The sequence below is a fragment of the Medicago sativa genome, chromosome 3 (genome assembly GCF_051527215.1).
Source record: "Medicago sativa cultivar Bolivia chromosome 3, Bolivia_mono, whole genome shotgun sequence".
Classification (NCBI taxonomy): domain Eukaryota; kingdom Viridiplantae; phylum Streptophyta; class Magnoliopsida; order Fabales; family Fabaceae; genus Medicago; species Medicago sativa.
Genome location: NC_140751.1, coordinates 92,569,421 through 92,594,961, shown reverse-complemented (window position 1 = coordinate 92,594,961; position 25,541 = coordinate 92,569,421). Strand labels below are relative to the sequence as shown.

Genomic DNA, 25,541 nt, shown 5'->3' with positions numbered 1-25,541 from the left:
GCCAACATTTTAAAAATTTACTTTTTTTGACTAAGTGAATCGATTCATATTGCATTATGAATCGATTCACACACTCTAGAAGTATAAACATATGCATTTTTTCGTAAAGGTTAATTGATTCACATATTTGAGTGATTCAATTAATAATAATTTGATTATTATTCTAATCACTAAATCGATTCAATCATAAAAAATATATTTCCAATTTATTTTAAAAGTTTGGATCAATTCTCTGAATCGATTCACAGACACCGTAGAAGTTTTTCAAGTCATTTTGAAAGATGTAAACACTTAGTATTGTGAGTTGATTCACTACATGCAGGAACTTTGATAAGCTTAGGTTTTATCTATTTTTTTGGTGTTGCTTTGTTTGATGATTTGTTCTTTTTATTTGAGTTTGGTTCTAATTTCTTTTTATTTTATTTTTTTTTAATTTCAATTTTTTAGGAGAAGAACAATCAATTAGGGCTTCAAAGCTGTAATTAAGCCAATTTTTTTTTATAGTATGCAAATCAAACCATTTAATCGTAGACTAACATCAAATAGACTCGATCAGTGTATAACAATTTGTTATTATCCGTGGACGGATTAATCTAACCCTTTCAACTTGCGCGTGTATATGAAGCAGACTAATTAGAATGGACCATACCACATACTTAACTTTGAATACACTAGCCCTCTAGTGAAATATATGATTAAACTAACATTTTAAAAATATCATAATAATTGATAGAAAGTAAAATGATTAAAAGATGAAAGTAAAACTATCAACGATTCGTCTATAAATCCTAATTTAACAGGTAAAATATCGAAATTGATAGACCAATTAACGTGGTTAAGTTTGAACTTCGACTTTTCTATCGTATATTTGTGGGTTTGAATGATTGTTTTTTAATTTTGCCAAAAGAAAAAAAATACCATGGATTTAAATTAATAAAGCTCTTTTTTATGGAAAAAAGAAATTATTAATAAATTCGTTCTCAACCGCTGCCACCAGTCGGGGTGGCACTTTGGTGACATTAATGTCACCGTGCCATTGCATCTGGGCCACACATTGTCATTGCCATTGCATCTGGGCCACACAACACATCTAATGTCACCCAATGTGTGGCCCAGATTTAATGTCACCGTGACATTAATGTCACACAAGTATTTCTCCACCAGTCGCGTGAAAGTAGATACAATAATGATAAAATAGCTGTATTGCATATATTTAAATGAATTTTTGTTTTGATAGAGAATAGTTTTTTGTATTTGTTTTGAAAATTTGAGTAAATTGAAATGAAATAAAATAGATATTTGGCGGGGAATGGTGGAGGGAAATGACAGCTACTCCCTCCGTCCCAATTTATTTGACCCCTTGGCTCATTTTACACAGATTAAGAAAAATGTATAAATAAAGGGGAAAGTGGAATATATTGTATTGGGAATGATAAAAGTAGTATTATTTAGTGTTATATTGTATTGGGAATGATGAAAGTTGTATTGAAAATTGAAATGGGTCAGTTATTTTGGGACACTTTTTTTTAGAAAATGGGTCAGTTATTCCGGGACGGAGGGAGTAGTAATACAGAATAAGAAAAGTGACGTAAGGACGAAACGACGCTTCCAATGTCAGCGTAGCACACGCGTCGACACGGGAGAATACAACACTCTCTGCACCACGTACCATTGGTTTGCTTTGGTCCCATTCTTCCTACTACCTTTTTAATTTTACTTTAACCCCCTTTTACCTCCTTCTTTATTAACTCCACATTTCATTTGCCATTGACCATCGTAACAGTAACTACCTCTTGTAAAAAAAAAAAAAAGTAATGGTAACCACCTCTTGGCTATTTTCATCTATTGTACTAAAAATATGATTAAAGTAAATGCTGACAAGTGCTCCGACACATTGTTTAAATAATTAAATGTGGTAATTTTTGTATAAAAAATATGTAGTTATTACTTTTTTATATGTTAGGCTTGTGTTTTCAAGAGAACACTATGTTTATGTTGTTAGGATATTTGTTACTACCTCCGTCCCAATTTAATTGACACAATTTTGTTTTTCACACATATTAAGAAAAATGTATAAATAAAGGGGAAAGTGGAATATATTGTATTGGAAATGATAAAAGTAGTATTATTTAATGTTATATTGTATTGAGAATGATGAAAGTTGTATTGAAAATTGAAATAGGTCAGTTATTTTGGGACACTTTTTTTTAGAAAATGGGCCAATTATTCCGGGACGGGGGAGTAGTAATTAATGTTTAATAGGAAAGTTTGTAGTCTATTAAATGTATACTGGAATTGCATTGACTAGCAGTCGCAACGTTCCGTAAATTTGGAAATAACATTATGCTAGTTATGCTAGTAATTATACGTACGTAAAAAAAGGTAAAACATTATGCTAGTAATTATACGTACGTAAAAAAAGGTAAAAAGTACATAATTTTCGCCTGTGTTTAATTACTCAATTATTAGTACAAGCGAAATTGAAGAAATGGTAGTATATTCCTGGTAAAATTAGTGTGAAGAATGTATCTACACGGTAAAGTGGAGATAGTCAAAATGTGGAACTGATGGGTTGAGAATTTTGTGAACATCATTAAAATCTTGCATAGGCGTACATATGTACCGTAAAATTGAATGATTACATATTTTTCTATTTTTTTTAATAGACGAAATAACAAGAGTTATTGTAAACGAAATAAACTCACATAGTATACAAGTAGAGAGTAGTCCGACTTCGAACCTCAATTATAGGATCCGATTTAACAATTTCTAGATTTTACAAGTTAAGCCAAGATTTTAGACTAAAAAGCTATTACTAAAATAATTACTATAATATATTAATAATCTTTAAAAGTAAATTCATGTACTAATATCTTAGACCAAAAATCAACTACTTATTCTCTCAATATAGCTCCACAAATTAATCTTTACTGTTGTATGTAGAGGATATCGACTCTAATCGAAGTTAAATCATTTTTTGTTTTGAATGATTTTGATTAATAATTTTAGTGAGAAAAAGTAATTTCCATTTCAATTTCAAAGAGCATTAATCAAGTGTATTTTTGTTTGTTGTGATTCCTCTGTATCAGTGTACTCATACACAAAAAGAGGTAATTAGTGATTAAGGGGTCAGGATTCCCTGCTGTAATTTTTAACGCTGTTTCACACTGTAATAAACATCATCCGTTGATTTAAGATCGAACGGCCCAAATTTCAACTCGGTTTCACACCATAAAACAATCTCAGCCATTTGTTATAATCAGACGGCTGTCCTTTATTACAGCAGGACGCAGTTACAGCAGGGAATCTTATCCCGTGATTAAGTAAGTATCCAAATTTGTTTGGTACGAATTTAACATACGCAACGATCCACATTGTACATACTCATCTCTCTGTCCTCAACCCCACTCACCCCTTTACCCTAAAAAGAGGCGTTCGGTTCCTTCATAAGACCCTCTCTCTCTCTTTCTCTTGTTTCAGACCGAAACTTCGAACCAAACCATAGACACTGAAGTGAGAGAGTGAGTGGCCACACACACAACATCATTAAAAAAAAAACAAAAAACTGTGTCTCTCTCTCTTTACTTGTTTTGTTCTTGTTAATTCAACTCAGACCCAAATCTATAATCTAAATAAAGGTTTCATTTTTAAGATTGTTTTGTTTAATTGAACTAAAAGGGTTATTGGATTTTCTGTTATTTTGGAATGGCACCAAGTTTTGATTGTGTTTCTAGCCTTCTTTGCACTGAAGAAGATAGCAGTGTTTTTGATGATGGTGAATATGGTGGTGGTGGTTCGGTGGAGGTGTACGAGGATTTGTGGCGTTCTAGGAATGATCATCAGATGACCCAACAACGTTATGATGGTGTTCCTGATGAGTTGCCATTGCAGAGTGAAGAGTGTTTGGTTCTGATGTTGGAAAAAGAGTGTCAGCAATGGCCTGGTGCTGATTATTTGAATAGGTTGCAGTTTGGAGATTTGGATTTTCAGGCTAGAAATGAAGTCATCGATTGGATTCAAAAGGTAGATTTTTTTTTTGATTTGTTTGATATTGATTGTGAAAACTGAAGGAAAATAAAAAAGTATTTTTATGAAATCTTTTTGATGGGTCTGAAATGAGATATGAACGATGATTTAATTTTTCATCAAAACAGTGGCGGCGGCGTTTTAATTGGGTTTGGATTGGATTTAATGAACTATCCCTTTATGGATACATATCACAATCTCTGTGTTTGATGATGATCCATTGCTTGATAACTATTGGACTCTCCTTGTATCTGATGAATTGATGACTTGAATGGAAATTTCTGTTAGCACATTTGATTGATGAATGGATTGAGATTGGATTAGATTGGATTGGATTAGATTAGATTAGATTAGATTGAGTTGAGTTCAGATTATGTTTATCTAATTGCAATTTTCTTTGTGATTTATAGGTTCGAGCACATTTCGGTTTTGGTCCTCTTTGTGCTTATCTATCCATTAATTACTTGGATCGATTCCTTTCTGTGTATGAATTCCCTGTAAGTTAATGAATAACGAGAAGTTCAACACAAAAAAATAGGCTTTATATTCTGCATTGGTTTTGATCTAATGTTATGTTTCCAATTTCAGAAGGGAAGAGCTTGGACAATGCAATTGTTGGCTGTAGCTTGCTTATCTTTGGCAGCTAAAGTAGAGGAAACTGCTGTTCCTCAGCCTCTTGATTTGCAGGTAGGATTTGGAACTTGTCAATTTCAATGCTTGGTCTTTGTTAAGTCAATCTATTTCTATTCATCGTGCATGTGCTGATTTATGTCGATTTTTGTGTGCAGATTGGTGAATCCAAGTTTGTGTTTGAAGCTAAAACCATTCAGAGAATGGAGCTTTTAGTACTCAGCACATTGAAGTGGAGAATGCAAGCAATCACTCCATTCTCCTTCATTGAATGTTTCCTTTCTAAGATTAATGATGATGATAAGAGTTCATCAAGGTTTTCAATTTTGCGATCAACTCAACTTATATCAAGCACCATCAAAGGTACCTAAATGTTTCCCTCCCTAACTTCATTGCTCAAGTGAATTGTTGAACTGCTAGAATAACCAACCCCTTGCAGTGAAAACAATCATGAATTAGGTAAATTTAAGTTGATTAATTTTGATGGTGTGAATTCAATGCAGGTCTTGACTTCTTGGAATTCAAACCATCAGAGATTGCAGCAGCTGTGGCAACATGTGTTGTTGGGGAAACCCAAGCAATTGATGGTAGCAAATCAATTTCTACTCTGATTCAATACATAGAAAAGGTAAAATGGTGGTCCTTTCCAAATGACAAGAAAACAATGTACTATATATTAATGTATTTTTAGTTCATACATACTCTCAAGGTAAATTTTTCTGACGATGTCAATTGATCATGATCATCATATCATTTAAACATTTGAGTTTAATCATAACTAGTACTTCTTAAGCACATACTCATATAACAACTCAAACAAGGATTGATTGTAATTTGTTGACAATGTAAGACTTATGCTCTGATATTTTTAGTTGATCACTTGATTGCTTGTACTAATTAATTATGATGATTGTTTAGCTGATATTAACAATGTGTTAATTGTGGTTATTACAGGAGAGATTATTGAAGTGTGTTGAAAAGGTCCAAGAGATGTCATTGAACAGTGTGTTCACTGGCAAGGATTCAAGTGCATCTTCTGTCCCTAGTGTGCCTCAAAGCCCAATGGGTGTGTTGGATACATTGTGCTTCAGCTACAAAAGTGATGACACCAATGCTGGTGGTGGTGGTTCATGTTCTTCTTCACATAGTAGTAGCCCAGATGCTAAAAGGAGGAAGCTAAACAAAGCCTGTGGATCAGAGCTTTTGTAGTCATGTGGCATGGGAATTTTACCATATTCCATAAGGTTACTTTCCCCAAAAAAGGACATTATGTGTGTTTTATGGAAGGTGTCCCCTCAGTTCAATACCAAAAAAAGGAAGAGATATAGCTAGAAATAATTAAAAATTATAAAAATATATATTTAAGAATCTAATGCAAAGAGTACCAAAACTATAAGGTGGGTCATGAGTGGAAGGTGGGTGATAAAATGAATAGTCCTTGGTATTGCATGCTCTTGGCATGAAGTGAGTAAATTCACCAGCTGTTAAATATTTTGCATCTTTTTTTAACAGTTAAAGAAAATTGGAGGAGGGGAATAAGTCACAGATTATTATTTATGTGTAAGTAGAGTCTGAGATTTTCTTTGGTTCAATTGTTCTATATTTAATGACCTACAAAAGAGAGAACTATTATCATCATATATTATATGATATACTTGCGGGAGATATTTTATTTGCGTTATTAACTTTATTTCATTAGTTATTTAATCTGTTTTGGTTAGTGAAAAAGCTTTTAAAAAAAATATTGTTACTTTGTCGCCAAACGTGTTTTACTTTTCCACAAAAATGAAAAAAAAAAAAAAAGCTTTATTTTATCAAATTCCACGTGAGCTTTGACTGTTAGATCGTTTTTTTTTTTTTTTGAGAGGTTAGATCATTGCTTTATTGTTGATATGTACTATAATATCATTGGTAAGCTCTATTCCGTATGCACCAACGGTTAGCCCACAAAGAAGTGTACTATAAGATAAGTGGACCAAGAATGAATCATAACTTCTATATCAATTACAGTTAATGACTCATCTAGATCTATCCTAGTGATGAATTTTATTAAGTTTTTAATAAAGAATATTCAAATTATAATTAATTTTTTGGGTAATGAGTAGCTAATTTTATTTGAAACAAAAAATAGATTAATCTTTTAGGTATTAATTTTCAAAGAATGTCATGCATTTTTAGTTTTAAATTCATTTGAAACAGTTGTGTCTTATCTTATATAGTCATAAATATGCTCTCTCTATTGTGTGTATGTCAGACAAAAAGGCTACGCACGATTTTTATTTACTTGGAAAATAAATCTAATAGGGGTTATCAAGAGATGTGTCACAAAAGACTCTTGAAGAACAAAAAACATTTGAATTGTGTGTATTCAAATTATAAAATGCGTGAATAAGAGTCACAAAATCCTTTTCAAATGTCACAACTCTAATGACTTTGAACAGAGGCGGCATATATCTTTTTTGGATATGTGGTGCAAGTGCAACACCTTATTCTCGTATCCCGGGACACATTCAAATTGAAGCTACACTTTCAAGTTTCTGGTTGAGATTGACAATTCAAATTAAGTTTGTTTAGAGTAAGTAGAATTAGTTACTTAGTTGTGTCTACAACTAATTTTTTTATTGGTTGGTTAGAGAAACTTATTTCTTGTTGCACAAGTGACCGTATTATGAATGGTATAGATGTATCATATAAAGTGCAATTCAATACAAGTCTTTCATATTTAATCTTCTTATCTCAACCACGATCCTTTATCTCTCAATCAATCATATTTATTCCCCAATAAATTGGTATCAAAATCGGGTTACATGATCTCAACAATTGAAGAACAATTTAACATGGCTGGTAATAGTAACTTCTCTGCAAACCTGCTAGGTCTTGATGGAAAGAATTGAGATAAATAGATCAAACAATTGAAGGTGGTCTCCGGCTTGCAAGAGGTTCTTGAAGTTGTGAACAGTGGAGTTGAAACACTTCCTAGAAATCCAACATGAGCTTAGAGAAATTCGCATAAAGATGCAAAGAATGGAGATTGCAAGGCCTCATCCTACATTCATCAATGTGTAGAGAACAAGGTGTTCATAAAATTGTTGATGCATATAGCTCAAAGGTTGCATGGAACACACTTGTGAAGTATTATGGTGGTGATGCAAATGTGAAGAAGGTTCAATTATAGTCACCAAGAAGGTATTATGAATTATTGGAGATGAATAATGATAAAAAGATTGTTGATTACATTTTAAGATTGGTGGCTCTCACCAATCAAATGAAGCGGTGTGGTGAAACAATGATTGATTAGGTAATCGTTGAGAAAACTATGAGAACTCGACCATCTCAATTTGATCGTATATTTGTAACCATTGAAGAAACAAATGAGCTACTAGGTGATCTTAAAGTTGAAGATCTGCAAGGAACTCTCAAGGTACGTGAGATGAAGGTAACAAATAGAAGAAATGAAAGACAACAAGAACAAACTTTATTGGCAAGATTTAAGAAAGGTGAATCCAACAAAGAAAATTGCAAGAAGAACAAAGGCATGTGTGAATTCAAAGACAAGTAGAAAAATGGTGAAAATCCAGAAACTTGCACCAAGAATGGAGGATATTCTACAAAGAATCAAGAAACCATGTTACGAGGAAAAAGAACAAGAAAACTAACCATTGGAAAAAGATGGTGTGTTATTGTATTTATTTATTTTTTGTAAGTAGTCTAATATATATAAATTCACCCTACAAAGTGAATACGTGGGGAATATGCGTTCGAACTTCTACTCCCTACATATTACATGAGATGTTCCTATTAATTGAGTCATGCTCACGGCGACAGCGTGTCTATATTTTTTAATTATTGTATACCGTTTATTTTAGTTTATGCGCTTATTCTATTTATAAATTTTTGTGCAAGTTTTAACTTTTAAAAAAATGTCAATCAAATGAATCAAACCAAACCAATATATTATTCATTGATTCCTTTGGTTTCGATATCGCAACTAAAGATTGCAAAACCCAAACCGAATTGAATAATTGATATATCTGGTTTATAATATAATCTAAATACATCACTTATTTAATGAATCCGAAAATAAATATTTGTTTATATTAATGATAGAGGGAAGTGTTTTTTATTGATTCAAATGTGTTTTCTTTCGGAAACAGAATCAAACTAATTAGTTACATGGAGGTTGAGTCTCAACTAATTTGAATAAAGATTTAAAAAATTGAAAATACAAGGTTCAAATCATGTTAAAGAAAAAAAAAATTAACATACTAACATTTTTCTTAAAAAAATTAAGATACTAACATTTGTGCTTAAAAAAACTAAATAATTACAATTGTGCACACACTTAAGCTAATTTGTCCCACTTTTGACGGATTTGCGGTGTGGTGGACCAAAACCCATGTCTAAGTAACATATCCAATTTTCAAGCCAGTCATCACACCAGCCGTACACACATCACGCTACATATAGCACACTACACTCTTTCAATTACCAAAACAAAACAAAGCTCATCATTCCTTTGCCTTTTATTTATTTTACTGTATTGCTAACAAGGGCCTTAAATGACCTTCGGGCACTTAACATTTTAAGATAGAAACAATTGATAACTTCTATGTAGTAAAAGTTGCTTTTTGATATTCCAATACGTTGAATACATAAATTCTAATGTAAATTTTTACTTTAAATTTCTTATCAATTGCTCTAGACTCTTTCTAGTCTCACCCCATATAATTTTAGTTACACCCAAATTTATTTAAAATTTTACAATAATACCAAAATTGTCCTCTTCATGTAAATTTCTAAAAACCCTTATTTCATTATCATTCTAAACCCTCACCCCTTTTTCACCCACAAACCACCATGGATATGCAATCAATACCTACTAAAATCGCCAATTAAATCAACATCTCATCCATTGATACGTACTCGATTCATACAAGTAAGTGAATTTCATAATTTTCTTCGAGTTTCTATTTATCGTTTGCTCTATGATTTATTTGATGTTGTTAATTTTACCATGAATGTTTATCGTTATTGTTAATTTCACGTTTTTCTGTCGATTTGTTTGATTTAATTTTACGTAGAAGGGTAACGTAATTTACGTTTACATAGGTCTCACGTGAATTTAGTTTACGTACATATTCTAAAGAGGAATAACATACACGTAAACTCAGTTTACATGAACTTAAGTAAAATCAGTTTACATGAACTTAAGTAAACTCAGTTTACATAAACTCAGTTTTCGTAGTATATGTAAACTCAGTTTAGATAAACTACGTAAATTGAGTTTACATAAACTACGTAAACTCAGTTTACTTAAACTGTGTAAAATCAGTTTACGTTAGTTTACTTAACTTATGTAAACTCAATTTATGTAAACTCAGATTACATAAACTACGTAAACTTAGTTTACATAAACTGTGTAAACTCAGTTTACGTAGTGTATGTAAACTCAGTTTACATAAAATAATTTATTTTAATTAAAGGGTATATTAGTAATTTTGAGGTGTAACTTGGATTATTTGGGGTGTGGGTAGTATCTGTCATTGCTCTAAGAGCACTCGTTAATATTTCTCTTTATTTTATTATTCTTCAAAAAAATATTAATTATTAATTATTTAGTCAGGTGATTGGGCTCACCGGTGAATGGGCTTTCCAAGACAAAAATTTCTCAAAAATGTAAGTCCAGTTATTGATGAGAATAATTTTTTGTCCAATTTTACTTATTTTTGTAAATCATTAAGGATATTTTTCCTAAAAACCGAAGGATTAGCAAAAAAAAAAAAAAACTCTTTCAATTTCTTATTATAAGTTTTAAATATAAAATTTATGGGGTATTAACAAAGAATAATGAAGAACAAGTCAACTACTTTATTCGTCAAAAAAAAAAAAAAAACAAGTCAATTACTTTTTAATAAAAAATATGAATTACACATACAATTCATAGTTAAAAAGATACACAAAAGAATGCGATAAATTTCATGATGATAAATATTTTATACTATTACTGTCATATTATATTCTTATCAAAATTGTTATTCTATCTCTATTTTATATGAAATTGAATAAACCATCAGTTTAATTCGTGAACGATTAATCTCTTATTAATTTAATCTCTAAACTATATGAAATCCATCCATTTAGTCGTTGATATTGAGATTTTAGGAACAAAATCGATGAATTTTAACATATTTTAAGAACTAAACTGACGAATTCGATATGGTTTAGGAAGAATATGATGTATTTTTAAAGTTTAAAGATTAAGTTAACAATTTTTTTTGGTCAAAAAAAGGTCCAGGTTCAAACCCGGCCAAGAAAAAAAAAATTAGAGTGGGTTTATTGTAATTAAATAAATAAAATAAAAAAATTAGGAGAAAGGGAAGGAAAGAAGAAGAAGTGTCTGGGGTTGGGTTGGAGGGGATTGTATTCCAAAAATAACCGCCTGATTGGTGAAAAGATCACGCTGAGCTGATCAATCGATTTAGCTACTTTCTTCACTTCCTTCCTCTCTCTCTCTCTCTCTGAAGCGCAGACACAAACAACATCGATTCTTCAATGGATTCCACTCCTTTTCTCGACGGAAACATACACAAAATTCTCGATTCCAGATACCTTCACTCTCGCCCTGTATGTTTCTCTTTATTCTTTGCTTCACGATTACCCTTCTCATTCCGATTTTCAATTCCATGATGATCATGTTCTTTCTCTATGAATTTTTTTTACTGTTTCGTATAATCCTTCCTGACCAATAGAATGCTGTTTTTCTTTTGCTTAGGATGTTGTTAATCAGAGTTTGCAGACACACTCCTCTTTGATTCGCAGACTTTCTCAAGAAAAAGAGTTAGAGGTACCTTTCTAACATCATGTCATGCCTAAAACATTATCCTATTTTTCTAAAATATGTTTGATTACTATATTTTTTTATTACACTTATATTTCTTCAAAGAGGCAAGCTATGAAGCACAGCTATGGACACTTATAATAATAATAATAATAATAATTTCAGAAAATAGAATCATTGAATGTAAACACATTTGTGTCATGTTGGTGTTGGACATGACACACAAACACTATACACACGTTTGATCTGAGTGTCTGTCCTATAAACATGTGTTGGTGTCATGTTGACCAACACCAGACACACATTTGATCTGAGTGTTGGTCCTACAAGCATAGTTATCATTTTCTTAAAAATGTTGGCATCACCTTTCCATAGATTGGAATATACATTCTCTTCCGGTGTTTCTTAAATCTTACTTCATTTGCTGAGCATCTTACCCTTGTTGCGATTATATGTACTCTCATTTTGTTTGTTGCCTTTTGATGAGTATCCTTTTGCTCATGATTTGAGTAGGGACATCTTGGTTGTGTCAATGCTATTGCTTGGAATTCAAAAGGTTCATTATTGGTATCCGGATCAGATGATACGCGGGTATGATGCATTTCTTTTGTTCATCTAAACCATAATTTTGTATAGTACGTGGAAGTTTAAATATAAGAAAAGATTTGAAATTAGCTGCTTGCTGTATGGGAATTCTGTTTTGCAAAATATATCTCATTGAATTGTTTGCATGAAATTTTGCAGATCAATGTTTGGAGCTATGCTGGTCAGAAACTAGTGCATTCAATTGACACCGGACATACTGCAAATATATTCTGTACTAAGTTCATACCAGAAACATCTGATGAGCTTGTAGCCTCTGGGGCTGGAGATGCTGAAGTAATGATCCATTTGATATTTTTAGCGGCTAATGCAATTTTAATCCCCTAACTTCATATGTTTTTTCTTTTGGCAGGTTCGGTTATTCAACAGGTCTCGCGTAAGTGGGAATGGACTTAATGATAATCCCATTACTCCATCAGCACTTTACCAGTGCCACACTCGCAGGGTCAAGAAATTGGCTGTAAGTTATGTGGTCTAAGAAAATCCTGAGTTGACAGTTTCAATAACATTGCATCAATGGGGAGGTAAAAGGAAATTAAATGCATTTCCATGTCTTATATGTTCTTTTTTGCAGGTTGAAAATGGAAACCCCAATGTGGTATGGAGTGCCAGTGAAGATGGAACCTTAAGACAACATGATTTTCGGGAAGGCACCTCTTGTCCTCCTGCAGGATCTCCACACCAAGAGTGTCACAATGTTCTAGTAAGTAGTTTAATTCGTTTGTAGTGATTATCAGTTTTGTATTCTACTGAACATTGTCTGGCATGTGAAAAGACGAAGTTGGGTTGTATCTTGAAAATTCCCTTTATCTTCATGGTTAGAAGTCATTGTCCAAAACCGATTTCCCCATTATCTGTAGTATTCGAATATACATACCAATGAAAATACCAGTTGGTTTGCTTATGATCGGTTCATCTACTATAACAAGAGCATGTGCAGAGGCATCCCAACTTTTTCGATTCTATGGAAATACAAGCTTGCCTCAGTTTTGGTTGCTTGTCACGTGTTAATCAAAATCCATTTTTCATAGTTTAGCATAGAAGGTTCTAGGAAAATATTGGGACCTGGTTTAAGATTTTATTGGATGCGTAAAATATTCTTTATGCATTCTTTAAATAATTTTTTAATATTTTTAAATTTTTCTCCGCATATTAAATGGGAAGTTGCTTTTGTATGGAGGGAGGGGAAATAAGCAAACTTTTCTTTTCATTCTTGATGCAACAGTCGTAAGAATTCAATATTTTTTTTTTTGCTCTGTTGATATTTTTTATTGGAAAGCTACTAAGAAATTCAGATTAAAGTGCTCAAACAGATACAAATTAGCCGAACTAATGATGGACTGAAGATTTTAGTTTGTATTGAATTTGCTTACAATGGAGCAAAGCTCATCACATGAAAATAGAGTTGACTATTGATGAATGTAAGATAACTAGACTGCTCTCCTTATGAAGAAAACAGCCCTCACCAAGGCAACACCTGACCACTACTATCCATTTCTTTTCCTTCCCTCCCAACGACCCCAACTTCTCCACTATACAGAAATGATTCTCTATATCTCCCATCACTCTCCAATGCTAACTGTCATTTCTGTTACGTCACCTGTAATCGATTCTCTCCCTCCCATGTTGTTATACCATCATTCCTCCTTGCATATACTTGTAGGCCCACTTTTCCTGCCCATTCTGCTCCTCGGTTTGGGCTGGTATGGAAAAATCACTCCCTTGCTCCCTTTTTATTCCCTCTATGATAAACTTTTGATATAATGGGTCTATCAAACTTTATTCTGGTTCTTGAAACTATTGTGCGTTACTAGTTATTGCTGCTTATTTACATATTAAAATTAAAAGTGCAAATGGGAAACCTCTATGACCAAGGCATCTCAAGGAAAATCAAATGAGCTGTATAATTGATATTATGGCTGCATCTTAGGTCTTGTGATGCTCTCACTATCGCCTTTTATTAATCCTCTGGAATTAGATAGGATCTCAACAGTTATGCTTTAATAATGTAATTCTTCGACTTTTCCACCGAAAGATGGTAAAGAAGATGGTGTATTATGATTATTGTTTTCTGTAGCCAAACTCACTGTTATGCTTTAATAATGTAATTCTTCGACTTTTCCACCGAAAGATGGTAAAGAAGATGGTGTATTATGATTATTGTTTTCTGTAGCTGAACTCCTTGGTGTTTTTCATTTATTGACTTTCACATTTAATGGCCAATGTCAGCTTGACTTACGGAATGGAGCTAAAAGATCCCTTGGTGATCCTCCTAAACAAGTCCTTGCTTTAAAATCTTTCGATATTAGTTCAACTAGACCTCATTTGCTCCTTGTTGGTGGGAGGTAAGTATCTTCAGTGATGCTATATGTTATTAAATTAAATATTTCTATTTCAAACTGAGTTTATGTTTTCTTATTCTTGCAGTGATGCCTTTGCACGTCTGTATGATAGAAGGATGCTACCACCTCTAAGCTCCTGTGGAAAAAGAATGCCTCCACCTCCTTGTGTTAATTATTTTTGTCCAATGCACCTTTCTGATCGTGTTAGTCCTTTGCTTTAATACTCTACTATTAACTGCTTTTGAAAAAGTATGGTAGTATTCACTTAAAGCTTAAGTATTGGGGAGATAACAAGTTCCCTTTTTTGGTAAAAAGTAAATCTCCTTTACCAGGGGAAAGGAGTGCTGTACAAAGCCTTCTAAAACATAAACTATGCCATCAAAGGAAAAATGGATATGTTGGCATGCTCTGTTTTTTTATGCGCTTTTGTCATTTCTTTGGGTTTCGGTACTACTTAGTCTCTATTTTTTTATTTTTTTTTGTGTGGGGTGGGTGGGGTGAATGGTGGGGGGTATTGACACTTTCTCTTGCAATTCTTTCTTTCTCATATGATAAAAAGCTTTTCTTTTTGGTCATACAAAACTCACATCTTTATGTCAACTTACTAACAAAGGCCCGGAGCTGGAATTTTAACTTCTGTACGCACTCTTGGATGATAAAGGGAAACAATTATATCCATTTCAATTATTTTCATACATTATATGATTGCAGATTGTAATATATACTTGTCTGAAGTATTGGCCATTAGTGTATTTTTTTTTTTTTTTTAAATTTTTATTTCTGAACAGAAATAGTTAGTACTAGGAATTTTGTGTAGTTGCCAAATATACTTGAAAATATGATTCTATACCTTGAAGAAAACACCCCTCATCATTCCCTAATCCCTATCATTATACAGAAGTAATGCAGAATATACTTTGGGTTCTAAAATTTACCACAACCTCTCATCCATTATCCTCTTTGAAATGTTGTGCAGGCTTAAGTCTTCCCTTTCAAACAAATACTGTTGCACTTATACTATGTCTTTTTTTTGTTTTCCAGGGACATCCAAGTTTGCACTTAACTCATGTTACATTTAGTCCTGATGGATCTGAGGTTCTCCTGAGCTATAGCGGAGAGCATGTTTACTTGATGAATGTAAATCATGGTAAAACGATTTACACTATACCTTGTTTCTTTTTTATTTCTTATTATGTGTCACTTATAGTATGAAATAATTTGCAGCTGTTCAAATTGTTTTTGGTATTAAATTAAAAGCAGTCTAATTATGCAGCAGTTTATCTGTGCAAATTCGTTTGAACACTACCATGTTATTTAGTTATGCTATGCTTGATATCATGCAAGTAATCATTAACTCACATTAAAAGGAGAGAGTGCTGTGAGGTGTGTAGTATTCCTAAAGTAGGTCAAATATTGAAACTCTAACAAAACATTTAAGGTTCGATAAGTAATTTTTTCTTTGTTCTTGAATTGGGGTTTGAAGAGGCCACTTGATACTCTTGCATATGCTAGATCTCTTCCTTTAGCTTTTACTGTACTTTTCCGTGCATCTTTTTGCAACTTCTCTCTATTTCTTATTATATTATTTTGATGTATATTGTATCCTAAATGGGGACCCCTCGCTTCCTAAAATAGCCCTTTCAATCTGTATCGTTCATTTTATTTTGACAGTTTTTGTTTGATTCACGGCTAATTTATCATTAGGTTTTTGGTATGGTGTGGTTTCAGATGTTCTCAAAGGTCTAGGCCTAGTTTTGATTAATTTCTAGCTTATGAGAGCTTCTAAATTAAAATAAGTTTTATAGTTCACTTATGAAAAAGCCTTTATTATAAGGTTGTAGGTGTTTACGGAAAAGTTAAATGAGTGATCTTCCAAATAAATTGAGATTTTGAAGCTAATTTCAACTTCTTTACAAAATTTTTGTATTTTGTAATTTTGTTTAAAAGACTCACACATTTTGTGAGATCCAGCAAATATTTCTTTTTGTGTAAGTGCTTATTGCAGAGTTTATCTAAACTAGCTCCTATTCTTTAGCTGTAAGTTACCTGTTATGTTTGTGAGAACTGTCAACTAGCTCCCACTCTTTAGCTGTAAGTTACCTGTTATGTTTGTGAGAACTGTCAAAGTTGTTGAGATTATGCTTATTCTTGCAATATGCAGCTGGTGTGAATGAGGTGCAATATACTTCAGAAGATGTTTCAAAGCTGATGACTTACTCTCCAAGCGTTAATGGGGTAGAATTACAGCCTTTTGTTTCCAATGTCTTCACAAATGGTTTTCACACTAAAAATAACATCACTGCCAAGGTATGCGGTGTATCATATATTTGGAATCTATAGTTGATTTTGCATGATGTAGATCTGTGATGTAATAAACATTTTTTTTAATTTTACATAGTGTTTTGTTAACTAACTTGATTTGTACAGCTTGACAAGTGTAGGAAACTAATAAAATATGCTAAGAAGTCATTGGACGAGGGGGCACCCTATTATGGAATTGAGGCATGTAATGAAGTTTTGAATGGCTACAATCATATTATTGGACCTGCACTAAAACAGGAATGCTTGTGTACTCGTGCTGCACTATTGCTTAAGGTTCTTAATATTACTAAACTGCGGATTAGATTTTTCTTCTTTTACTTTCAGTTCAGTTTTCTTTTTCAATTTTAATGATTGGAACATCTTTTGAAATTACCTCGACATCCAGAGGAAGTGGAAAAACGATGCTCATATGGCTATAAGAGACTGCCATGCTGCTAGGAAATTTGATAAATCCGCATATAAACCACTTTACTACATGTCAGAAGCATTGTCTCAGGTACTCTTGGTTGTATGAACTACATTTTAAGAATGTGTTTACTTTGAATCTTTATTGAATAATGTGTAACAGTGGTTTTCAAGATTAACTTGGTGCATTTAAGACTCTCATTCGAAACATGACAAGTTAGCAGAGTCATAATTTTTTGTTTGAATAATGTGCAATGGTGGTTTTCAAGATTATCTTGGTGCACTTAAGACTGGCATTCGAAACATGACAAGTTAGAAGAGTCATAATTTTTTGTTGATAGAAATACAAGTTTGTGAGGGTTTGTTTTTAATGAGAAATAGGGTAAGTGTGCTCATATTGATGGATGAAGTCAATAGGGGAGGTGTTGTTTTAGCTTGTGTATTTGATTTAATGTTTTGTTTCAGAATTAAGGACCCCCACCCTTCTCTCGCGGTGCGTGCTTTTGTGTGTAAACTTGGGTTTCATAGGTGCTGTAGTAGTGAGGTGGGAAAGATAATTGAAGCAGAAGCACATGCTGATCATTAGTTTGTATGTGCTGTTTTTTGAGGGGTTTGCAGATGGATAATTATTTTAAAACTTGAATAGTAAAAGAGAGCTATACATATTTTGAATCATCTTGATGTATATGATTTCTGTACCTGCTAGGATTGAGGTGTGACAAGCAAGATAATTAGATGCACTCATTGCAAAAATGGGGTAGATTAGGATGACAAACTTAATTATTGAACCAGAAGATCATATAGAAGTCTGAAGGTTGAAACTTGTTTATATATGAAATTTTTTATTGACGAGAAACAAAATTGAGACATTAAGCCCAGCTTGATAGATTGAGGGTGACAGCAAATGCTTCTATAGGATTTGAGATTTAAGGCGTTTATTTTCTGATAAATCCGTTAACAGTATGTATGAATTTATGTCTACTATCACACCGTTTGTATGCAGAAGGCTTTCTGATTGCAGAACCTGTTTTAAAACTCATAACTGAATATTTTTTGGGAACAGAATGCATTACTGAATATTATTTCCTTGCAGTTGGGAAAACACAAAGAAGCTTTGGATTTTGCTGTTGCTTCCCACTCGCTGGCCCCATCCAAATCTGAAGTTGCTGAAAGAGTGGAGAATGTGAAGAAGGATATGGTTTTAGGTATGGACAAGATGGTCATGATTTGACTATAAGAACTTTTATAGTTATTCTTCCACTTTTCTTGTTAATGAAGTTTGTGTGATGCCCCTAAAGAAGTTTGTACCTCATGAAGCTCACTTTAATACGCTGTTTCTTATAAAGGCAGTCAAAATTGAAGCATTTAATAATTGCTGTATGCCATAACTGCTAAAACTTGGTATACAAAAATCAATAATTTCCAAATATTGCTTTTTATGTCTGGAAAATTACATGCCAATTTTTAATGATATTATGTGGATGTAACTGTTTTTTTTTAACAGCTGAAACTGAGAAAAATAGCAAGACAAATAATGGAAGAGGTGGAAGAATGTTATCATTAAGTGACATTCTCTACCGGACAGAGGCTAATAGTGATACTTCACAAGATGGTCAGAGATCTGACAGGGATGATTCTGATTATGACGAGGAAATGGAGTTGGACTTCGAAACATCAGTGTCTGGTGACGAGGAACAAGATTCTGATTCAAATATTCTTCACCGGAGTATGAATCGTAGAATTCATCGAAGAGGTGACTCAAGAGAAAATGCTGAAGCAAGTGGCTCGGACGAATCACCCTCATCATCATCATCATCACAGAATGGTAGAGCTTCATACCAGGTTTGTTTTGCTATCTTCTACTGAAAGTTGGAAGAAGAGTTTTGTTTATTCTTTTTATCTTATTTCATCATCAGTGATTACAGTTGAATAGGCATAGAGGAGAGAGAATGGGGAGATACAGTTTCTCCTACTTTGTCTATAGCACGCTACGGAGGAGCAGCCTTTACCTCCGCAGGACATGCAAAAGCAGAGCTGTTCAGGGTAGCGGCCACTAGCAGCCAAAATAGCGGATGTGACAGATCATAATGAGATAATTTTTTAAAAGAACAGTACCGCACAATTCATAATGAGATAAAAATAAATAAAAAAAACCTTAGAATCTAAACATTAGGACTTTCTACCGGGGTATTTTTTTATCTTTCCAATTCAAAAACATCATAAGTTTGGGGTGCTCCTCTCATACTGTCTCATTCATGCCGTCATATTTGGCCCTCTCACTAGTCAATCACAGCTAGCTGTTTAGTTTTTTTTATGTGTGTGGGTGTGTTATGTACACACACACACATGTATAAATTATAGACTGTATAAAAATTTCAAAATAGTAGTAACCTCGTTATTCACTAACACACTCACATTTTTGGGCTGGTCGCTATGCTCCGCTGCTCGGGATTGATAACACTTATCCTAACTCCTAATAATCAAGGAAATAACAAAATAGAAACATAATTCAAAAACAGAAACAAAATAATGTACAAACTTACCTTATCCTAACCGAGTAACCCCTATTGTTGGACACTCCAATTCAAGTTGGTGTGAAGATATTGATCATTCCCTTATCTAGAACTTAAAGCGTTATCTTGGTCTCTTGGGGCCTTGGGGGATTTTACTTGGAACGACAGCGGTTTCTTGAGTTGTAGGACCAAAAAGCTTGCTGATCACGACATATTTTGTTTTATGCCCAAGTCCATTTTTCAACGCACTCTTTTGATATTCTAGTTGATGTTTGCGGCTGATTGTTTGTTGGAATTTTTTTTTTTTTGTTTCATATGTATTTTGTATCCGAAGTCCGTACACAATACCTAACAGGATCACATACAGTAATATCAACATTCAATGCATGTGTTCTTAGTTTGGATTTTTGGAAATGCAATTGCACACACACACACACTTGTACCAAATGTGTATCTTGTAACTTATCCAACAGTTTTCAAGAATGTACCTTTTACATATCGTATCTGATACTCTTATCGATCTGTATCCATATATTATCGACCATTCTGTTAATAAACTAATAAGTTGCTCATACATTTTGGTTAATTGTACTCTTAATTGTTTATCATGCAGCCCGAAGCAGCTATTGATATGAAGCAGAGGTTTATTGGGCACTGCAATGTGGGGACTGATATAAAACAGGCTAATTTTCTTGGTCAAAAAGGTGTTCTATTTATAAGCTTTTTTGTGAGTTTTATAATCAGCTATGAATTTTATCATAATTTTACGAAGTGCGCAACAAATTGAAGTTATCAATGTCGTGGTCTTAATTGTAAGATTGTACGATTTTGCGATTCTACGACTGGCCTGGAATATGGATCGTGAGTGAAATTGTGTTTTGGTTAGATCATGAGTGAAATTGCGTTTGGGATCATGAAACCACACAATTTGCGACTGTACTGCAGTTTGGGTTGCTGGAATAGCGCCTCACATTCTGGGCCGGGTCGGGTTCTGCACAACCCAGCTGAACAAAACCGCTAAAACTTGACTAAACCCTAAAATAGTGAACTTTACCTTAGTCATACTATTCTCCTGTTGTGATTGCTCTGTTTCTTCCGACTGTTGTGATTGCTCTGTCCCTTCATCTCTCTTCTCTCCAATATATATAGAATATTATTTCCGTTTTGGTAGGAACTTATGATCTTGGACATGATCTTATGTTTTGTGATCTTGCTACACTCTCCCGATCTTAAATCAGGTAGGATCTTTCGACCCCAGTTACGATTTTGCTACCCCCTCCCGATCTTAGTTAAGAACATGATCTTGACAACATTGCAAAAACAACTCTCAGTTACTGTTTATTTTCATATTGTATTCTTGCGTTGTTGGAGTTTGCGATGGAGAAAATGCATGTTATGTCCAAAAACGATTTGCTTTAATGTATTCAATACCAGGGTTACATTTACATGGTAAGTACCTATTGAAATTTGGGGCCTAACTCATCCTTACAAAACCAACTCTCAGTTACTGTTTATTTTCATATGGTATTCTTGCGTTGTTGGAGTTTGCCATGGAGAAAATGTATGTTATGTCCAAAAACGATTTGCTTTAATCTATTCAATACCAGGGTTACATTTACATGGTAAGTACCTGTTGAAATTGGGGCCTAACTCATCCTTACAAAACCAGCTTGTAAGGTGAGGATTGCCTCCTCTATATAAACTCTTATCAAGAGTCTTATCTATCCGATGTGGGACTTGGGTTTTTCCCAATAGTACCAAACTGTTGCCCTTGAAGTAGATAAAATTATACCCTCTTAAGCTGTCTCTTTTACTGATATTATCTTTAGAAATGAAAAGCACTGATTTAGGTGATATGTGCATAGACACAGGACGGTTTTATTGTATATTTCCGGCATGCGACTGTTTTAATTATGCTACCATAATGAATCTCCTCGTTCTGATTTGTTCATCTCTAGATAATAAGCAGCAAGTGTGTGTGTTAAGATTTGGTCCTTATTTGCAATTTTTATTTTGAACTTCTCACTTGTATATTTATAGGTGAATATGTTGCCAGCGGTAGCGATGATGGCAGATGGTTTATTTGGGAAAAGCGAACTGGAAGACTCATGAAATTGCTGAGTGGCGATGAATCTGGTAACATTGTTTTCCTATGATTTTGGGATTTTGAAGTCCCCCCTTGTACTGTTATCTGAAGCTATTTCTTTGTCCTACAGTTGTAAATTGCGTACAATGTCATCCATTTGATTTTGTTGTGGCAACAAGTGGGATTGATAACACGATAAAGGTGAGAATCATTATTCTATGATGTATTGGGGTCGACTAAATATTTCAATCTCTGAAGCTGTCTGGTGATGGATTTTCCTAGATATGGACTCCAAGTGCTCCTGTTGCATCTTCTGTAGCTGGTGGTTCTGCAGGACCAGAAACTGGTGATGTGTTGGGTGCTATGGAGAACAATCAACAAAAGTTATCCCGTAATAGGGATTCAATGCTGTAAGAATCTCAAAATCTCCCTATATAGTATTGAGAAGTGATGCAGCTAGGTTTTGCATTATTTTTCACATACACGTGGTACATGATGTCTTTCAAGTAAATTTGACGGTGAAAATAAGCAGGACATACTTTTCAGTCTGTCATTTTGTTAATACCAGGAGTCATAAAAATGACCAGCTTCTATATTAATTGAGCTACTGCTGTTAATGTTAGGTGTGTCATGTCCAACTGCATAAATTTCTTATCTGATCATTGTTTCGTGACTTGTGCTGATAAAGTTGCTTATCTGATCATTATTCCTTGACGTAATCTGATAAAGTTGGTTGTACTTGTAGTTTTGACAGTATCTAGGTGATACATGTAAGGGTTGGATTTAATGTCTTTCTCACTTGACTGTGTTAGTCAATTGAGCATGATATTTTGATTTGTTCTTCTTTTACTTCTGTGCTAAATAGATATGTCTAAATAATTTGTCTTCTCCTTTAATGCTTCCGAAAACAGATCAGCCATTTAGGACATACTGTGGTTAGCTGATTCTTTTTTCTGCAGGCCCTTTGAGCTCTTAGAACCATTTAGAATGCATGAGTTTCCTGAAGGATCACTACGCTTGCGACCTTTTGAATGTGCCCAAACCTAAAGATTCACCGATTTTCACCTGCTGGTAAGTTCATTTCTTTTCTTCTCTCTCACATCAGTCTAATATTGACATTCCTTGTATAACCAAGAAGTTATTGATACCATAAATATCCCATAATGGGTCGGTTTGGTGGCGACAAGAAAGTTGATCTCAAGAAAAAAGTTTCATTATACATTTGTTATTATGATCTCCAATTTTTGTTTACAAAACATTTGTCTCCCACATCTTATTGAACCTGTATTTCATATACTCTGCCTTTGCTACTTAACAGAAAATCCTTACAAAAAAACACATAGGATCTAAGAACCTGCTTGCTTATTCACAAATGAACATGCATAAGCTTGACAAATTGAGTTTACTACGCTGCTGTCGAAACAAGATACCTTTTCTAGGAAGTTCATTTGTTTTAGGGCGCTTTTCTGTTTGTAATTATTGAATTATTATAAAGGTAAACCTTTCCTTCTGTACCACTGCAGGTGCTATGTTCGGCGGTACTTGTGAATCTGGATTGAGATGATTCAGATGGGGAGCCAAGCATGGGAGACATTTTAAAAAGAATAAGTTGAAACATGGAAAGTAAATTATGGGTATTATCTGGAATTTCTTGTTCTAGTAAACAAGTATTTTCCTTAACTTATCTCCAACAATAGTGTTGATTTTTTAAAAAGGTGTACAAATTTACCGATTGCCATGTTTGCTGATATACTGTGTATAGGTTTTTGGTGGTCCCTGAATTAAAAATAGTTAATTAGATTTAATCTTTGTGTATATAGCGTTTTGTAGTTTAAACGTGAATATTATAGCAACTTAATATGCTTGCACTTGAAGTTTCTTACTATAGTCCCTTATTGTTTGGAAGACAGAACTTTGCATTTTGAGATTTGCAGGCTGGTCTTTTTTTTTTTTTTTTTTCTCGATGATTCTATTCACGGTGTCTTCCTGGGGCTAGGTTGAGTTAAAGAATAAAGAGTTAGAGGGCGTGGGTTCAAACTCGGACAAGGAAAAAAAAACTAATCTAGCAACTTCAAAAAAAAATTGTTCACGGGGTCTTACTCGCTATCTTTCAAAAGAGACAAAATTGTTCATAGGGGAGACAAAATTGTTCATAGGGTCTTGTTTGCTATCGTTCAAAAGAGAGATGATATTTGTATAATTATTCTGTAACAACTTTTGACAACTCTCTCTCTCATTTTTTTTTCTCTCTATTCTTTCTATCTCTATTGTTTTTGACCAACAAGAAGAGAGAAAATGAATTTTGTCATAAAAGTTGGTTGTGCATATATCATTGCTCCTTCCAAAATGAGTAAGTCTAATTTGTAAATCAAAAGACTCGGTTTTTCGAATTGGAAATCAAATTTCATTAGAATTTTGCTCTTCTTCCAACAAAATTCACTCACGCCCAACTGATTTTACGATTATACCCATGCGTGAGTTAATTCACGCACCTTATGTTCCACCTTTTTCACGAACAATATTTCTTCCACCTTAATTCTGCGTGAGCCTTTTCGTATGCTATGTCTCGAAATTTCCATCAAACTTAAAACAGAGGCACTTTAGATATAGATGATGAGAGATCCATGTTTTTGGTATATCCAGCTGGGTCCAAATATTTTCTTGTATGCAACAAAAATGCACATATGTGTCAAAAGATACACAAAAGGCTGGATCATGCCATGGAACAGATGCCGTGGAATGGAAGGTGTGAGGTGTTTGTGATAGACACACAAGAGAGAGACATTCTTCTCTCCAATTGAAGAGAGAGACAGAAAATAAAAGCAAGTGGCCGTGCCTTGTTTTCGTTTTCGTGATCCTTTAGAATTTGCGATATATAGCATTGTTCAATTGGAATATGGATGAAACAAAACCAACGTGAGTTAACTCACGTTGGGTTTTAGTGTGTATTTTCTGCGTGACTTAAGTCGCGCTGCTTCATTTAACTAAGGCAGAAATTTACACGTGTTAGTTAACTAACGCAGGGGTATTTTGGTCAGTTTGATTGGATGGGAGCAAAACTTGTTGGGAGAAGAGCATAATTCATTTCATTCAAAATGGCAAGTAAAAGGAGAGACATCAAATCTAGTAGCTAATATACCACCTTCTGATATCAAAATATTTCAAGGTATAGATCACATGATAAAAAAATGACTAGCTATACAAAGTTGACGAGGAATAAATTAGGCAACATATCTCTCGTGATTCTTTAAGTTTGATGTTAACAACAAATTAGTTATTTAAGCGTGTGTTTGGAACCACATCAAGTGGCCAAAAATGCATGTTTTTCCTGAAGCTAAACTTAGCTTCACAAATTTCACGGTGAATGTTTCTTGGGATGCGAGAAGTGTCTGTGCAACGTGTATCCAAACACATTCTAAGTCTTTTTCGCTATAAATTGGGTCTTTAAAAAAAATTTTGCTACGAATTGGTCATTTAAGTAATAGAATATTCACATTGTTTCCCTTTTTTTCAACCAACTTCATTAAAAGTGTTTATGGACCATTTAACATTGAGGTGATAGGTTCAAATGTGTTTATGACATATATTTATATTCTTCTTGTCTTTGAATTCAAGTTTAATTTTACAAATAAATATTTATCAATCGTATTATAAATTCAGTAAACTATTAATTTTGTTTCAAATCAAGATTGAATAATACACATGAACTCTAGTTTTGAGAGCGAGAATTTGGATATAAGAACTTACATTAAACGTCCACATAAACATTTTTTCAC

General features: G+C 33.5%; 2 protein-coding genes across 2 annotated transcripts; both read left to right on the top strand.

The window, feature by feature from the left end:
* Positions 1–3,478: 3,478 nt before the first annotated feature.
* Positions 3,479–6,323, top strand: LOC146942009 (cyclin-D4-2-like). The gene is made up of 6 exons (XM_085755976.1): positions 3,479–4,023; positions 4,437–4,523; positions 4,615–4,713; positions 4,815–5,019; positions 5,160–5,284; positions 5,611–6,323. The coding sequence occupies exons 1-6, from the start codon at positions 3,706–3,708 to the stop codon at positions 5,863–5,865; spliced, it is 1,089 nt and encodes a 362-aa protein (XP_085612102.1). The 5' UTR covers positions 3,479–3,705; the 3' UTR covers positions 5,866–6,323.
* A 4,714-nt stretch (positions 6,324–11,037) lies between these two features.
* On the top strand, positions 11,038–23,670 carry ASG2 (transducin family protein / WD-40 repeat family protein). The gene is made up of 20 exons (XM_085755970.1): positions 11,038–11,280; positions 11,429–11,500; positions 12,008–12,085; positions 12,239–12,373; positions 12,450–12,557; positions 12,672–12,800; positions 14,327–14,442; positions 14,525–14,642; positions 15,481–15,586; positions 16,601–16,746; positions 16,867–17,034; positions 17,147–17,257; positions 18,260–18,371; positions 18,671–19,008; positions 20,293–20,383; positions 21,720–21,815; positions 21,896–21,966; positions 22,048–22,175; positions 22,725–22,836; positions 23,289–23,670. The coding sequence occupies exons 1-19, from the start codon at positions 11,209–11,211 to the stop codon at positions 22,810–22,812; spliced, it is 2,283 nt and encodes a 760-aa protein (XP_085612096.1). The 5' UTR covers positions 11,038–11,208; the 3' UTR covers positions 22,813–22,836; positions 23,289–23,670.
* The last annotated feature ends 1,871 nt before the right edge of the window (positions 23,671–25,541 follow it).

What these genes read in the sequence shown, in the direction of transcription:
- LOC146942009 (XM_085755976.1), top strand. Translation starts at nt 3,706, where the DNA reads ATGGCACCAAGTTTTGATTGTGTTTCTAGCCTTCTTTGCACTGAAGAA. An exon ending in TTTCTGTGTATGAATTCCCT is followed by an intron (nt 4,524 to 4,614) that starts GTAAGTTAATGA and finishes TTCCAATTTCAG; the next exon opens with AAGGGAAGAGCTTGGACAAT. An exon ending in CTCAGCCTCTTGATTTGCAG is followed by an intron (nt 4,714 to 4,814) that starts GTAGGATTTGGA and finishes TTTTGTGTGCAG; the next exon opens with ATTGGTGAATCCAAGTTTGT.
- ASG2 (XM_085755970.1), top strand. Translation starts at nt 11,209, where the DNA reads ATGGATTCCACTCCTTTTCTCGACGGAAACATACACAAAATTCTCGAT. An exon ending in GAAGAAGGATATGGTTTTAG is followed by an intron (nt 18,372 to 18,670) that starts GTATGGACAAGA and finishes TTTTTTTAACAG; the next exon opens with CTGAAACTGAGAAAAATAGC. An exon ending in GCTGAGTGGCGATGAATCTG is followed by an intron (nt 21,816 to 21,895) that starts GTAACATTGTTT and finishes TTTGTCCTACAG; the next exon opens with TTGTAAATTGCGTACAATGT.